At 47.6% G+C, this 15,860-nt stretch overlaps 1 protein-coding gene across 2 annotated transcripts; it reads left to right on the plus strand.

Annotated features, from left to right (window-relative positions):
* The first annotated feature begins 1,907 nt into the window (after positions 1-1,907).
* Positions 1,908-11,217, plus strand: LOC125719974 (ubiquitin-conjugating enzyme E2 D2). Of its 2 annotated transcripts, XM_048994890.1 has the most exons (8): positions 1,908-2,021; positions 2,134-2,244; positions 7,918-7,981; positions 8,615-8,646; positions 8,733-8,810; positions 9,053-9,158; positions 9,895-9,988; positions 10,290-11,217. In XM_048994890.1, the coding sequence occupies exons 1-8, from the start codon at positions 1,980-1,982 to the stop codon at positions 10,333-10,335; spliced, it is 573 nt and encodes a 190-aa protein (XP_048850847.1). In that variant the 5' UTR covers positions 1,908-1,979; the 3' UTR covers positions 10,336-11,217. The 2 variants fall into 2 exon arrangements, with proteins under 2 accessions (XP_048850847.1, XP_048850848.1); XM_048994891.1 differs by having other exon boundaries at positions 1,943-2,244.
* Positions 11,218-15,860: the final 4,643 nt, after the last annotated feature.

Below are 15,860 nucleotides of genomic sequence, written 5' to 3' on the forward strand. Positions count from 1 at the left end.
TCCAGCAGTTCCTTAGCATTGAGGACCCTGCGAGCCGGATCACCCTCAGGGAAACGCGCCACATGGCCGTAGTGCCGTAACTGACGCTCCCTCACAATGCAGGTAATGTACCTCATTCAGGACTCCTCTAGCAACCGCTCATTCGACACTAAGACAAACCAGCGGTACCCAAGGATTCTCTGAAGAGACACAGTAATGAAGGAGTCCAGTCTTCGTCTCAGCTCACTGGATATGGTCCTTGTCACAGTCATACAGCAAGACAGGGAGGACCAGGACTCTAAAGACATGGACCTTCTTCCTCTTGCAAAGATATCGGGAGCGGCACACACCCCTTTCCAGTGACCTCATTACCCCCCATGGTCTCCCAATCCGTCTGCTGACTTCACAGGAAAAGTCACCAGAGACATGAATGTCACTGCAGAGGTCACTGCCACGACGAGGTCGACATTCTCCCTTCAGACAGACACACTACTGATGGCTGGGCCCAAGAGGTCATTAACGGGATCTTGGTTTTTATCCAGGACACTCGCAATCTCAGACACTCAGGCTCCTCGCTCAGTCTCTCGAGAGCCCCAGTCAGAGCCTCCATTGACTTTGCAAAGATCACAGCATCGTCGACAAAGTGAAGATCAGTAAATCTTTCTTGGCCAACAGACGCCCCACAGCCGCTGGATCGCACGACCCTGCCCAACAGTCCATGCAAGCACTGAACAGAGTAGGAGCAAGAACACAACCCTGGTGAACCCTAGAATGCACTAGGAAGAATGCAGAGATTCTGTTTCCACTCTGTACAGCACTCACAGTACCAGCGTACAGGCCGGCCATGACGTCCAGCAACTTTGGGGGGATCCCACAAAGTCTGAGGATTTCCCACAGGGCAGCCCAGTCAACTGAGTCAAGCGCTTCACCAAAGTTGACAAAGGTTGCCAAGGAAACCCTGCCAAGGTTTGCGTTTGCACTTGAAGAGAACCCTCAGACACAGGATGCGGTCGATGGTAGACTTCTTAGGCATAAAGGCAGACTGCTCTGGTCGCTGGTAAGTGAGCAAGTGATCACAGATCCCATTGAGGATGATTCTCACAAGGACTTTACCCAGCACTGAGAGCAGTGTTATCACCCTATAATAGCTGCAATCCAGATCACCCTTCCCTTTCCAGATATGGACAGCAAGTCCCATTTTCCAGTCATTTGGACAAAAAAAGAAATCCCGAGTTAATGTTCAGTTAGGAATAATGTTTGTAACCTTACGGATTCAGTAAGTCTATAAAATGTAAAGGTTAGATGGGAATGTTAAAAGGAGTAACGTTAAATTGTATTTAATTTAATTGAATGTGGGATCACGTGTACAATATTTTGATTATGTTGACCGACTCGTTTGGTACTTGCTTTCCTAAGAAACTTATAAAAAGTTTTAGTCTTACATCTGTAACGAATATATGCTGACCAAAACAACTTGGTTAGAGCGTGCTGTGCCTTTGTATAATTAAGCGTCATTCGCGGCACTTCCTAAATCTGCAATCATTGTTAAATATCGCGATAATGTGCGTCGAAACGAGATTTCTTAATGTATCCCTCCGCATATTTTCCTGTTCAACACTTTTTTATAATTTTATCTCAGCTGACAAATACACTACGTCGGATACAAATAATTTTCAACCAGAACATTAAGAGTGAATTTTATCTGCGTATTTATGATGTGCACTGTGTACCAGTTCTGTAAAAAGCAAGTGAAAAACGTTTCTCCTGCGGGTGAGGTGCGATGAAAACGCGTCATGGTCGCGGCCATTTTGGATCTAACTTTGCAATGCGAATCAATTGGTTTCACCCCGCGCTTGCGGAGCCAACATGGCGTCCGTTGACCCGCAAAGCTCTAACCACTAGGATTTCAACACTACGTAGAGGCTAGGGGGAGCCAGGTATTGAAAAGCGCCGGCCAGTAGCTTAGTAGGCGGAAGGGTTGCGAGAGGCAGGGCTGTCGAATGAGTGATGCGGTAGTTGCAGCCGCAGGAGGAAGGACCCAGGTTTCGCATTAGTGTCTTTCGCTTTCGCCTACAAATTATATCGCCGACCGAGTGCGTACGGCAGCCACACAGCGGTCCCGGGTTACATTTCTCTGCTTTTGTCGCTGTTTAGGGAGTGGGCAGCCGAGAGGGGAGAGAGAGGCGAACGCCATTTTGCGAGAATAATACACGTTGCGGTGACAGCGGCGAAAGCACAACAATGGCTCTGAAAAGAATCCATAAGGTAAGGAAGTAGGCGGCGAGCGCTGGGCCTCCGCTTCGCCGCCGAGGGGCGCCGCTTTCCGGGGACCCGGTGCTCGTAAACCGCACGACGCATAACGCCGGGTTTGTCGACGAAATGTTAATAACAAAGAGCCGTGTGCCGCGTCGACGGAGCCCGACGGCAGGCGGCCGCTCGCTGCGCTCCGCGGCGCCCCGGACCAGGCGACGCTCCGCGGCCCTCCTCGCTTACATTTCCCCTACGTTACTTGTTCCATGTCGCATATTAATCGCGCCCCCCCCCCCCTCAGCTGCGTACCCCCGTCCCCATCTACTGATTATGGGGTTATAGTCGCGATCCGCGCAAACGTTACTTTACTAAAGAGCCCTTCATTGTCGTTTCGGTGCGTATGCGGTTCCATCCATGCAGTAGATGGATAGATAAATGGATGAATATGGCACCTTAACGCGAAACGGCCCCCCTGCACTGCCGTGCGCTTCCCCGACGCTGCCTTTGCCGCGGTGTCGGAGCTGACACGGTTACACAAGACAGGCCTCCGGACTGCGGAGCGATGGGCGCCTTCGGGGCTTCCAGGTGGGGGTCAGGCGAGTCTCCCGCTCACGGGCCCGGCGTTATGTGCCTGTCCCGATTCCGGTGCCGGGAGTGCCCGCTTCTGTTCTTCCTTTTGAAATGCTAAACACTTAAGTCAATACCTGAAATCATCAATATTGTGTCGCTGGGTTGTGTGTGGTTAGTAGGGCGAGGGGTAGGTAATCTCATTAAGGTGAGGGTCGTATTAATGGTGGCTGTTGGTTCCCCTGAAGTTATACTGACTCATAACCTGTAATTTTTTCCATCTGTACTGGTTATTCCTGGTGTCCCGTTTTCTGCACGTTTTGTATGGGATCAGAGAGGTTGCTTATCTCGATTGGACAGTATAGATGAGTCTGTTAATCTTGAGTGATGCATTAGTTGAAACCGGTATGTGTGCTTGTAGATTATTATTACTGGTACGATTGGGTCCCTATTTCACCTGCAAAGCTGTGATCATACCACATCCGTGCGGCCTGTAGGTGAAGGTCAGGGTAAATAAGGCCCACAACAGTGTGTGTCGTGTCCCGGCATTGCTCAGTGGGGAAGGGGCTATGTTAAGGATGGGCCGATGTAAGAACTAAATGCCCCCATTCGTACTGCTTATCCCTAGGTCACGTTGACCCATGAACTGAAGATTTAATATGTAAACTAGTGCGGGCCTGAGAGATGGTTTGAGAATGTAGTTCAGGTGTCCTCTTCGTAGACATGCGAGGGGCCATAAATGTTTACTTGGTGAAATCATTTAGTAGCAGGGTTTCATTCTGCAGTGTCTTTATAGCCTCTGTAAATAGAGGCGTCTCGGAAGTGATGCGTCTGGCTTTGGCAGCGTGTCTGATTCTTAAGGACTGTGCAGCTATGGCGGCCTTTCTACTAGCTGCAAAGTCGAGCTCACGGGCAGGTTTTCAGCATCTCCCACGATTGTGTACAGAAAGCGTTTAAGTGTGAGTTAGCGTTGGTGAGACCCGAATACGTTCGGCTTATATTGAGCAGGAATTCCTGAGGCGCCTAAAGAGTGGCTTAAATGGCTGCGAATGCGTCGACCTGTTGTTTTGGAACTGCTTTCAGGCGGATAATTCGAAGGCGACTCTGGTCGGTGATTTTGCTCGTGCTGTATAACTTCCACCAGGCTTGTCCAAGTTCCTGTTGCCTTTGAGGCCGTCCCATGGCGTTTAGCTTACCCGTCCCTTTACATATGTAAATCGTCCGCCTTTACAGCCCTTTGAAATAGATGCTTGCTGAGAAGCTGCTATTGAGCTCTTCAGAATAAAGCCAGTACATTTTTATCTCGCCCGCTTGTGGTTGTACAGGGTTTGTCCCCTGCATGCAGACCGGTTTTGCGATGGTGTGTTTTCCCTGTAGTTTGGTCATAGCTGCGAGGTTGTTGCTCTTGTCCATTTGGAGCCTGACGCCTTGGGATTTGTAATTCCATAAAATGAGAGCGATCTGTAATCTGTCACTGTAGCTCTTAGATATCGAGCCAGGTGGTTAAATATTAAAACTGAACGGCTAAATGGAGAAGACCGCTTTTAATGTTCTTTGCTGACGTTTTCTGATGGCAGTGATTTGGGCACACTAAGGTGTCCCCTCCACAATTTCACTAGCGAGGTACTGCTACGTATCAGCGTTATTTTAAGCATTAACTCAGACCTATTTGAGTTTGATTGGTAATTTTGGTTCTAATGAGAGTCTCGGGGCTCTCGCCATTTGGCCAGTTGCACTCTGACTGCAGTGATCGTGATTTTTTGTTGTGTTATTCGGAACAGTCGATTTCTTGGAAATCCAGTATAGTAGTTTACCTCGCTTTCCTTTACTTGGTATAATTTACTGCTATAATTGTGATTAATTGGTGTCATGATGGATTTTTGTAGCGTAGTAATTTCCCTAGTTGGTAATTAAAAAAATAAATAAATAAAATCAATTTTATTTTTTTTTGGTTGTACTCAGAGGTTTAGGTTACATTGATGTCTGGCCAGGTAGGCACTGTCATCAAGCGATTTTAAAATCACAAGTTGCATATTCAGGTGTCTGTTCTACAGCTTTTTTTTTGACAAACTTAAAACCAGTTTTTTTTTTCCCTGTTTGAAAACATTCCGGAGCCTGAGACTCTCTCTGCCTGTGTCCTTACTGGCAGGTTGTTTGTGGGCTCCGAGTTGAGAATACATGCTTCCGGAAGTGTCATACCTGGTCGTCTACGTTAAATGGATCTTTCCCTTTGTCATTCGCCGCTTGTATGCATAATGGACCAGCCTGCTATGCAGTCATGTTTTTAATGAAGAAATGTACCTTAACCAGGAAGCTCAGATTCTCTAGTATTTGAGCTCCCAATACTTTCTAGTTCATTTCAGGCATACCGGTGATTGCTGCCCGTGCAGATATCTGGCATGATACGGATGTTTTAAGGCGGTACTGAACACAGGTGTTTCTCTGGGCGTGACTAGCAGTGTTGTGCCTCAGTCTTATGGAACGCAGACCAGCTCCAGTATGTGCAAAATGTATATTAATGCGTAGCTTGAAGTGAATAATTTTTTTCATGCCCTGCGGTTTAAGGAAGCTGATTAACTTCTTCGCCTTTTAGACACACACACTTCTTTCAGTATCTAGTCATACCTACCTTCTAGCAAGCATGTTCACTCTTCTGTTTCCATTAACGTTAGCATGCCCGGTGTGGGGGGAGGGGGCAGCCAGTCGCCCTTGGACCCCCAGTGGTTTTTTTTTTTTCTCTCTCCTCCTTACTTGGGAGTCTTTTGGTTCCTCTCCTCCATTGTCATCTGCTTTTCTTTACTCAATTTCTGTCCTTTGTTCCCCCGATATGTATCTATCTATCTATCTCTCTCCGTTTTGTGTATCACAACACAACCCTGTAAAGAGCTGTGGGACAACTTTGTTGTGCAAGGCGCTATATAAAAAATAAATGTGTGTGGTATTGTAGTCATGCGGCGTATGTGCCGGTGACACAGCCCACTGCTGCAGCGCCGTTTGTGTGCGATCGTGAGGACTGTGTTTAACCGGCGTCGAGGTCACGAGAGGCCGCTGAATGTGGCGAGATGAGGCTCTGCTCCACCAGTCAGGAAGTGTAACCCCTTTGTCGCTGGCTCCCATACTGAAAATCCCTCCTGTCTGCCCTGGTTTAAGGCATCGTGAGCAGAAGCAGCTGGCTAGCTATGCTGGGTATCATGGGGGGGGGCATGCACTTGGGAATCCTGGGGAGACCCCGGGAAGGTTAGCTGAGTTTAATGCTGAAATTCATTAACGCACCAATAGTCAATTTCAAAAACAAGATTTGTCTTGACTGTCTAATACAAAGTTTGTTCCTTCAGATTAAGAAATGTATTCGGACCATAGAAATAGCAGTACTAGATGGCTGCAGAGTGTTTACTAATCTCTTTAAATTGGTCAATATACTTGGTGCAATAAAGCATGTTCTGTTTTTTTTTTTTATTTTTTAAAAAGGTTTTAAGTCTGTCTTTTGATTTCAGCTTTTTTTTTTTTTACAATGAATGTGTCTTAAATTTTAGCGTCATAGATCTGTTAAGAGTGTGGATGGGTGGTTGAATAGGATTATGCAACGTGACCTTAACCGGTAGAATAAATACTGCCATCTAGTGGCTAATCCTTATTTGAAACTATCTGTAATGCGCTGTAAGCAGATTGACTCAAACGAAGCTGAGGTCTGTTGTTAGAATCAGCTTTTGAGGGAATCCCATCAGTCTGTAACGAGTTCCCTCCCCCCTCCTCCTGTGCCGCCCAGCTGAGGTGATGTGCATTGTGTGTTTTAAAGGGAATTTCCAGGTCCAACACGCACGTTCTGTCATTATTACTGATGGTCAGATGGCATCAGAGGTACTGAGGATGTCTGTGTAGCTTAGAACTGGCTGAGAAGCTCTTTGGTATCTGTGTTCCTTTTGTGTATACAGATGCATTACCTACGAACTGTCTAATACATGCTGTACCAGCAGTGTAAACCAGCAGAATCGGGCTCTGTGGTGATTTAAAAAAAAAAAAAAAAATTATTTTATTCATGTAATTCAGCGACAGATGGGCCTGTTTGTTTCCCCTGTAGCCCTGAGAATTCATAAACAGCCGCTGATACAAGCCGGCCTCTATATCTGCATGGCGCAGTGGTCAGTTGTACGGTTGCGTGAAGTTTCAAAGGGGTGTTTGATAAAGATCGGCGTGTGGCTGATGGTCAAATTAAGGCTGCTGTAATGTGGACGGGTCTGTGCACGTTTTCGGGGGCCGACGAGCCGACAGGGTGCGACGTCGACGGCTTCCATCTGTAGCAGGAACTGCGTGATTGGCTGCATGAATAATGACATGTGGTGCAATGCAAAATAATTCGCTTGGGATGACAGTTGCGCACTGTATACAGGAGCCTGTGTTGGGGTCGGTGGGGGATTTAGCGGCACAGGCCGACAGGTTTGGGCCCCCGCCCCCACTATGGATTGCATTCCTTTTCTCAACTTGGAACTTTGATGCCGCAGTCTATCCAAGGACATGGCTTGGGTGGGGAGGACACACTCCAGCGTGGTGCTGGGAATCGATATATTGTATTCGGCAACTTACTGTGTAAGTAGGAAATCAGGCAAATCTGTGATCATCATCACTGCTTCACTGAATTGTGAAGGGCTTGCCTGTCTGCCCTCCTGTGACGATGATAGGCTCCTGTCCCTTTTGGTGGTGTAGAAATGTTTTTTTTCTCAAGGATTTACACCAGATTTTATATCCTGTGACTGTGAGAACATCCTGTTTTGACAGGTTGTACTTCCCTTCACTGGGACAGTGTTCTCCATTTGTCATTAAATCCGCTAACGTTTGATGAGATGCCACTTTCCGGGTGTCGCATTCGCCAAAATCCCGTGCTGTACGTTAAGAAGGATGAGAGGAAGGCTTGTGCGCTTACCTCAGCCTTCGGTGTTAAGTGACGCTCCTCTAACAGTGACTGCTCCGCACCATAGCAGTGTTTGCAGGCTTTCAGAATGACACAGGAGTGAATGACCCAGTGGTGTGTGTGGGTCTGCCTGGTTGTGGCCTTGGGAGACGGTCTGTTTCCATTCGAGTTTCTCCGAGGGTCGATTTGTTCATGAGGACTCCTCTGATGTTTAGGAGCTGAATGACTTGGCACGCGACCCGCCAGCCCAGTGCTCAGCAGGCCCTGTTGGAGATGACAGTAAGTACCCGCTCTCTCAGACACACAGCTGTAATGTTTAAATTGACCATGTATACCTATTTCGTTTGCCAGACGGCTGTGTGAGATAATCCTTAAATAAAAAGCTATTTGTAACTTTTCTTTAGCCTTTAGAACTGTGTTTCCCAATCCGGTCCTCTGGTTACCCACACAGTCCACGTTTTTGCACCAGGAGCCGGGAGGGAGCAAAAATGTGGACCTAGAGTGGGTCCCCGAAGACCAGATTGGGAAATGCCGAATTTGGAAATTTCTAGACCAGGGGTGGCCAGTCTTATCCAGAAAGGGCCGCTGTGTGTGCAGGTTTTCGCTGCAACTGCAAATTTTAGATTATTGATTAAAGGACTGATTGGCGGAAGGGTCCTCACACCTGGGTGTGAACAGCTGACCCAAAGGTCACCCCAAAAACCTGCGTACACACCGGCCCTTTGCGGATAAGATTGGCCACACCTTTTCTGGACCTTATGTGGGTGACCACAACGCTTCCAAATATTTTGTTTGGGATTTTGAATAGTAATGTGACGGGCGACGTGAATCTTTTCCGCGGCCTTTGATATTGGGGTAAGCCTTCAGTTTAACTCTCGCACGCTAATCCTGCCTCCCTCTCTCTTTTTTTAGTGTTTCACTGGCAAGCCACGATAATGGGACCTGTAAGTATGTCCGTCTCTAACGGAAGCTTCCGGCGCTCGCGTGTTGCGGCCGTGTGGATGTCGACGTGACTGTTGTGTTTCCGCAGAACGACAGTCCTTATCAGGGAGGGGTCTTCTTCTTGACTATTCACTTCCCCACAGACTACCCCTTCAAACCCCCAAAGGTGAGCTCGCCGGTGACCCCCCCTCTCACTGCCTAGCCAGCCGTGAGGCAGGGCTACGTCAACCTGGTACAAACTGACTGTCTTACTGAAAACCAAGACCTGCCTAGAGTCACTTTGACTGTGGCTGTTCGGTCTGTCTTTGCAGTTTACGATCTGTGGCACTTCAACTGCCTTTTCTCTCTCCCTCGTGACGCGTCGTTTGTGAGCTGAACCCCCACCCATGTCTTGCGTTCTGCTTCCAGGTGGCATTTACCACACGAATCTACCACCCAAACATCAACAGCAATGGGAGCATCTGCCTCGACATCCTAAGATCGCAGTGGTCTCCAGCATTAACCATCTCCAAAGGTATGTAGGACACGCAGGTGCTGGTCCCCACGATGTTTCTCTGGCTTCTCATGAGGTAGGGAGATGCTGTTGCTGTGTGGCGCGGTGTACGTCTGTTGTGTTATGAGTCAGAGGCGTGTGTTACAGTAGCAAACGGCAAGCCTTGTGAAATGTTAGTTCTTTCCAGTGCTCTTTGCCGAATCGCCAAAGCGGAATGTGCTCTGATGTCTGGGCCGTAAGCTTCACAAGTGGTCAAGAAAATGTCATAGCATCAAGAGAGGGTGAAGTTCGATCGCTTCTCGGCGTGCGTGACATTTGGAAGGCAGAACGGCGACGCGAGCGCTAAAATGGCCGCGGGATTCGAGGCCCTACCAGCCAGGCCACACTGGGCTGCTTGACCGCTGCCTTGTCTTGATCTTGTTTTACATTTCTGTTAGATTTTTCACCCAGGAAATGAGTAGATGACGTAGTGAAACATGGACTAACTGAAGATTATTACATCATTGTTTTCAGTCGTATGACTGTGTTCCACGATGCTCGAATGTGCGAAATATTTTGTTGAGGTGGTCTTGGTGCAACAAAATGCTTTATCCCTACACTAGATTTAGCTTGTGAGGTCTTCATCGCTGTCAGTGTAGCGTTTGCCCTGTTGGGTCTTGGCTCTGCCCGTGTCCCTGACTCACGCCAGCGCCTGCCGTCCTGTGCTTCTGCTGCCTGCTGTTTCCGGCTGACCAACCATCTCGCGGTTCCTCCCCAGTTCTCCTCTCCATCTGCTCACTGCTATGTGACCCAAATCCGGACGACCCGCTAGTCCCCGAGATAGCCCGCATCTACAAGACAGACAGGGAAAAGTGAGTGAGAGGGGTGTCTGTCCCCCGGGGGGGGCGGGGCTTGCGTCATACCGATACATCGGCCAACAGTTCTACACAGTGCGCATTTCAGATCAGTAACATTGTATCCAGATACCGATTAATTTTGGCTCTTCGTAATTGAACGCTACACTTCAGTTGAAAATGAATGTTCTTGTACACACGGCTAGGTGACATTACTTGACACTGACCTCTCTATGGAATAACTTGCATGTATAAGGCTGTATGGTTGCTGGAATCCTGTAATAAACCCGAACGCTAACCCTCCCTTCCCTGTTTCCAGGTACAACAGAATAGCTCGAGAATGGACACAAAAGTACGCCATGTAGCTCTGGGAGTGCGAGGCTCCTCGCCGGCTAAGACTAGCAGAGCTTTGAAGGAAGAGTGAGAACATCCGGTTTGATAGCCCTCGGAGAACCTTCTGTGAGCCATGACTCCTTGCCGCGCCAGTTTGTGGCGCTGCCCGTCTGCCATGTTGTACATATTTTGACCTGCAAATGTTGACCTTTGACCCCCCCCCCCCGCCCCCAGCCACTCCCCTTTCCCCGCCGCTTCCTGTCTCTAACAGGGTCTGCCTGTGTATGGCCTGTCCACCATCATAATTACGATTCGGAAAGCATTGCTTGGTATTTTGAAGACCAAGGGGGTGTCCTCATAGGACTGACCCCGCCGCCTGCCCCCCCCCCCCCGCACAACTCCTGTTCTCCCCTGTGCTTCCAACCGATGTGTGCGTTGGACGTGAAGGGGTTTTGGTCCCGTAAACCCTTAACGAATTCTTTTTAAATTCTTAACTCATTAGGCTCTGAAACGAAAAGCCTTTGATCTTTATTTTGCAGATGAATTCAGGAGGGTTTCTGTTCTTGCCTGACTTGTGACCAAGTCTCTGCGCTCTCTGAAACACACACACGCACAACCTACACACCTGTACCCGCATGCGCGCGCGCACACACACACACACACACACACACCCTGCTGATTACTGTTTGCAGTTTACGGACCAGTTATTTAAAGGAGTTTAGTTGAACAAGTCCTCTCCCGTACAAATAAGGTTGCGTTTTGGATATTGTTGAATTTGGAAATTTGATGACTTGTGCTCTCTCAGGTTCCGGGTGCAAGATTATGTGTTACTGACAGACAAACATCTGTATATTTAATTAAGGCTCATGGAGCTTCTGTGTTGATTAAACTGTGTAATAAAAATTATTACTAAACTTGGTGGTTTTGAGTTCTAGCGCCGCTGAAGCTACAGTTCGGGGCAGAGACTTGGGATGGGAGTGGATGTGTACAGTATGCTAATGCTGAGTGCAGTACCGTATTCCTGCACTAGAGGGAACCGAATCCTTGTGCTCTGGGTGTGGGTGGGTGACCTGGACTGGTCAGCAGGAAATCCAACCGCTTTTATTTCTGAATGGTCTCATTGCAGTGCTCAGTAACATTTTGTGTTGTCCTGAGCCCTGTGCATGTCTGTAAGGATGCAGTTTATTCACGAGAGACCAGATCGTGCTACGTGCCTTACAGTCCCTTTGGCCTCCCAGCCTAAGGGCAGGTTTGCGTCCTCCCTTTGCCTCCCCTTTAGGTAGTGGGATTTCAGCCTTTTGTTGTGGGGGGGCTCAATGCTGCTGTGTAAGCCACAATGCTGTATGAATGATTATGGTGTGTGTTAGTCGCCTGACAGCTTGAGTATAGGGTCTTATGCAGGATAAAATGGGTTTTTACAAAGACGATCAACAATGGAAGGGGGGTGGATTTAGTTTTTTTTTTTTTTTTTATTCGTAGCTAAATTATTTTTATACCTTAATGCTTTTAATTTACATCTCTGAGGTCGTAGCTTTAGTCATTCTCCCCAACCAGGGACATTGACCATGTTGCAAGGTCTCTGTTAGGCTGCTTTCTCCTTAAATCTGTGCGTTACGATTTGCAAAGCAACATCTGAAGTAAAAAAAAAAAAAAAGTGACATGAGTAATTACACTGAATAATAATGTGATCCTTCAAGGTTAAGAGCAACAGTGTTATCTAGTATGAACTTTCAGGCTGTTAATAAAGGATATACCGATTAGATTCGCCTGTAATGCTCGTTCATAATTGTCGCAATTATAGTTGCTAATTGTGTATGTTTTGAAATTCCTTTCCTAGAATGACTAGCTTGACCCCTGAGTGGCTGGTACCCATTAGCTAATCTTGCATCCCAGCCAATAAACTGTACTTATCAGCGGAGTGCATTTAATTCCCAGTGCCCAGAATAGTACTAGCTCACACGGTGTCTGTGTACACTAAGCTGGCCTACAGAAAAGTTGCCGGCAGGGGAAGAAAGGTCCCCTTGAATGGCTCTAGGATGATGAGGTGGCATGCAGTGAACGGGGGGTCTTGAGTTCTAGGGGCAGCAAGGTCTTTGTGTTTAGGAATGTCCTGTTCCTGCAAAGCTCCTCTGAGGAACGTGGAAGTTCACAGGATGCAGAGTAGGGCGTTGCTGTCCGCTTCGCCGCAGTTCCTGCAGGATGCGAGACGCTCTTCCTCATCATGAATTTGACCGCAGTTTATATGCACGGAGTTTGTCTTGCTCTGCCTGTGGAAAGTAAACATCTGGATGTATAACACCTGTAGCTTTACATTGGCTCGTCCTCGAGATATTTTTATAGGTGATTTGGCTTGAACGTAAGGAGAGGAAAATGCTTTCCTGCCCTGCCCCTGCAGGAAGGAGAGCTTCCCCTTGTGCGGATGATTGCTCCGCTATTGCCTGATTTCTCCTCCGGGAAAAGCGGACCCGAACGACGCCAGTACAGGAACAGAACAGAATGCTGATTAGGATGTGGAGCTCCTGGGGTTCCTGTCACCCAGGCGAGCGCCCATAGTGCATTTCCTCGTCAGGAGCTCGCCTGGGGCTCACTCATCAGTCGGCAGTGGTATTATGTCGCGCCACCCTATGAACAAACAGAAACGGAGACGACCTGGCAAGCGTTCTGTGTGACACCTAAACAAGTGTTTCTGTCCACGGTGCAGAGAAACTCAAGGAACGGTACTCTGGGAATTCGGAGAATTCTTTTGGCAGCGCCAGCTGAATCTGAAACGCCAGTCGCAACGATATCCGATGCATCGTCTTTCACAAATCGGGGGTGGAACTCGAGTTGCGAGGTCTGACCTGATGCCTGGGTGAATGGCGATGCTGAATTCTGCAGGTTTCATTCTTGGAGGGAAGGTGTGCTTCATTGTTACACAGCCTTCGCAGTCGGGCTAGTTGCCCCCTGACAAAATGTCACCCTGCCACCAACGATTGTATGTATTCAAGGGCCCTTGGATTTGCCAGGGTATTGTGATAAATGTTAGTAACACTTCGTTGATCCCTGTGGAGAAACTTTCTTCTTCCCCATGACATGCATGTAGGTGAGTGTAAGCTTGGCAGGGAAGGGCAGCCACCTGCAGCAGGGCCCATGGTGGGGGTGGGGGAACAGATACGACTCTTCTGCTGAGGCAGGACGCAAACCAGCGACCTTCTGATCACAGGCATGGAGGCATAGCCCACTTAACTGCATGCTGGCCTCATAACCGTACCCCCACTGCACCACTGTGAGGGGGAATAAATAAAATCCATCCACTGTCTAACTGCTTATCCCGGTCAGATTCACTGGGGGGGGGATAGAGCAGTCTGTCACAGGACCCATATGCGTACACACAGTCACACATTATGCGTAGGATAGAGAAGCCAGTTAGCCTGACCGCATGTCTTTGGACTGTGGGAGGAAACTGGAGTATGCCCAGGAAACCATGGCAACACTGGGAGAATGCGCAAACTCCAGTGCACGCGTACTGGAGGCCTCCTTCCATACCTGTGCTGCAGACATGCACTGGACGGGCGCTGAATGCACCCTTAAAGTTGAACTCGCTGAGAGTGAGTAGCCTTGCACACTAACAGTAAACTGGTTCATTTGGTTACAAAGTCTATATTTATTGGTAGTATACCGTACAGCTTAGCAGTATTTTATTTTACTATTACTACTTAATTTATGTTCTGTTATCTGTGAATGTAAACAGCAATACCACTGAAACAAATCCTTAGTACGTGCAGATGAACCGGGCCAGTGAAGTGAATTCTGATTCCGATGAAGTCGTAAAAATTGGGAATAGGAAATACTCAGTTGGGAAAAAATTCCAGGAAGTCTTTTTTTTCCTTGTTCTTTCCTAAACAGTACAGTATGACCACTTTTTACATGGCATTTGCATTATATTAGGTATTAAAAGTCATCTAAAAGATTTAAAGAATAACAAGGATGTGAGCAGGTTATATGCAAATGCTACTCAATTTCATATATGGTACGTGAGCATCCGTGGATTTTGGTATCTGCGGGGGTCTTGGAACCAGTTATCCACGAAAACCGAGGGACGACAATATTAAGTAAGCTTTGCGTTATAGTCGGCTTATTTGTAGTACTAAATCGTAGTACTTGTATATGGCAGTAAGAAATTCCATCCCTGAGAAATTCCAGCTGCTGAGTTTCGAGCATGTCTGTAATCTGTTTTATCTTTTATAAGTATTCATATAATTTTCCCACATTTTTACGCAAACCTTTGATGTGTGGCAGATAAACCGCATTTCCTACTTCTTACCACCAGGGGGAGTCAACTCGTTGTTTTATGAGGTTCCGTTCAACCTGAAAATACCTAACAAGACGCTTTTGCCTTTTGTCGTCTTCTGCCTGAAGATGGCACTGTGATACAGGGTTTACCGTCCGTGTGCGCTTTAAAGTCAGGAGGATATCTTCATGCTTTTTAATGGTCTGACTGGCTCGTATTGGACCACAAGCCGTACTGTGTTGCGTTCAGGTTCTTGAGAAACCAGATTCCACAACGATCCAGCACTGATGACAGCTACACTTATTTCTGCAGACCTTTGAACTTCGACACATGTATTGACAAAAAGAAAAATTAATACCAATTGACTTACATGACACGCGCGCGCTCCTGTTTAAGGAATGCGTGTAGGCTTAACAATAAAAACGCGGTTCGTTAAAATTATAGCGAAAGTACAAAATGGGCTGTTTAACTTTCCAGAAGTGTAACGAACACCAGACCAACGACTGGCGGGGGAAAGATGCTTAAAAAAATAGGAAAAGAGAAAAAGAAGGTGGATAAAAGGAATGGGAGGTTGAGGTGTGAGGAGGAGTGTGAGTAGTGAGGAGGGTGAGGATGAGAAGAGAAGGAGGTGAGCAGGCCTCACGGGGACCGGCGGGGACTGTTTGTTTGCAGGGCTGGCTGACAACATTCCTCAGCGTCTGAGAAACCGGACGTTTGTTCTTTCTCGCTACTCTTTTTTTTAAGTTGGCCTTGGGCACTCCTGTGGTGCTGGTCATGTGTCTAGCTGGAGGAGGCCATGTGACACTAATCCCCCCCCCTACCCGCACACCCGCCCCCATCTCAGGGAAGGGTTCAGTGGCCGCCCTGCCTTACAGAGAGAACACAACAAAGGAAGGAGGGTGGCTGAGGCCAGGGGCTGCAGAGCAGCCGCGATACGGCGTCCGGCCCGCGTCTCGCTGTTCTCCTACCTACGCGCACATCTGGCTCTGCTGCCTAAACCTACGCAGCCAGAGCAGCTGTGCGATCAGCCGTCAGCTGCTGCCTTTCACAGATACACGCGATATATATAAAGATAAAAAACCTATATATATAATTGTGCAAATATCGTAGAGATGAAGATTTTTACAGCAGAAAAATATTACTGAAGACATAGCCTAATTTATTGCATTGGAGGTCTTTATATAGAAACAGGAGATGTTATTAAACAACAATTAGGAAATAAAATGTATCCAGTTTTTTTAACTATGTTCTCCCAAAGTAAAACATGTCAGTAAATGAGAAAACAGG

The sequence above is a fragment of the Brienomyrus brachyistius genome, chromosome 24 (assembly GCF_023856365.1).
Source record: "Brienomyrus brachyistius isolate T26 chromosome 24, BBRACH_0.4, whole genome shotgun sequence".
Taxonomy (NCBI): Eukaryota; Metazoa; Chordata; class Actinopteri; order Osteoglossiformes; family Mormyridae; genus Brienomyrus; species Brienomyrus brachyistius.

Coding starts and splice junctions, on each gene's coding strand:
- LOC125719974 (XM_048994890.1), top strand. CDS start 1,980: ATGAGTGATGCGGTAGTTGCAGCCGCAGGAGGAAGGACCCAG. Junction 8,647..8,732: donor AAGCCACGATAATGGGACCT/GTAAGTATGTCC, acceptor GTGTTTCCGCAG/AACGACAGTCCTTATCAGGG. Junction 9,159..9,894: donor AGCATTAACCATCTCCAAAG/GTATGTAGGACA, acceptor GTTCCTCCCCAG/TTCTCCTCTCCATCTGCTCA.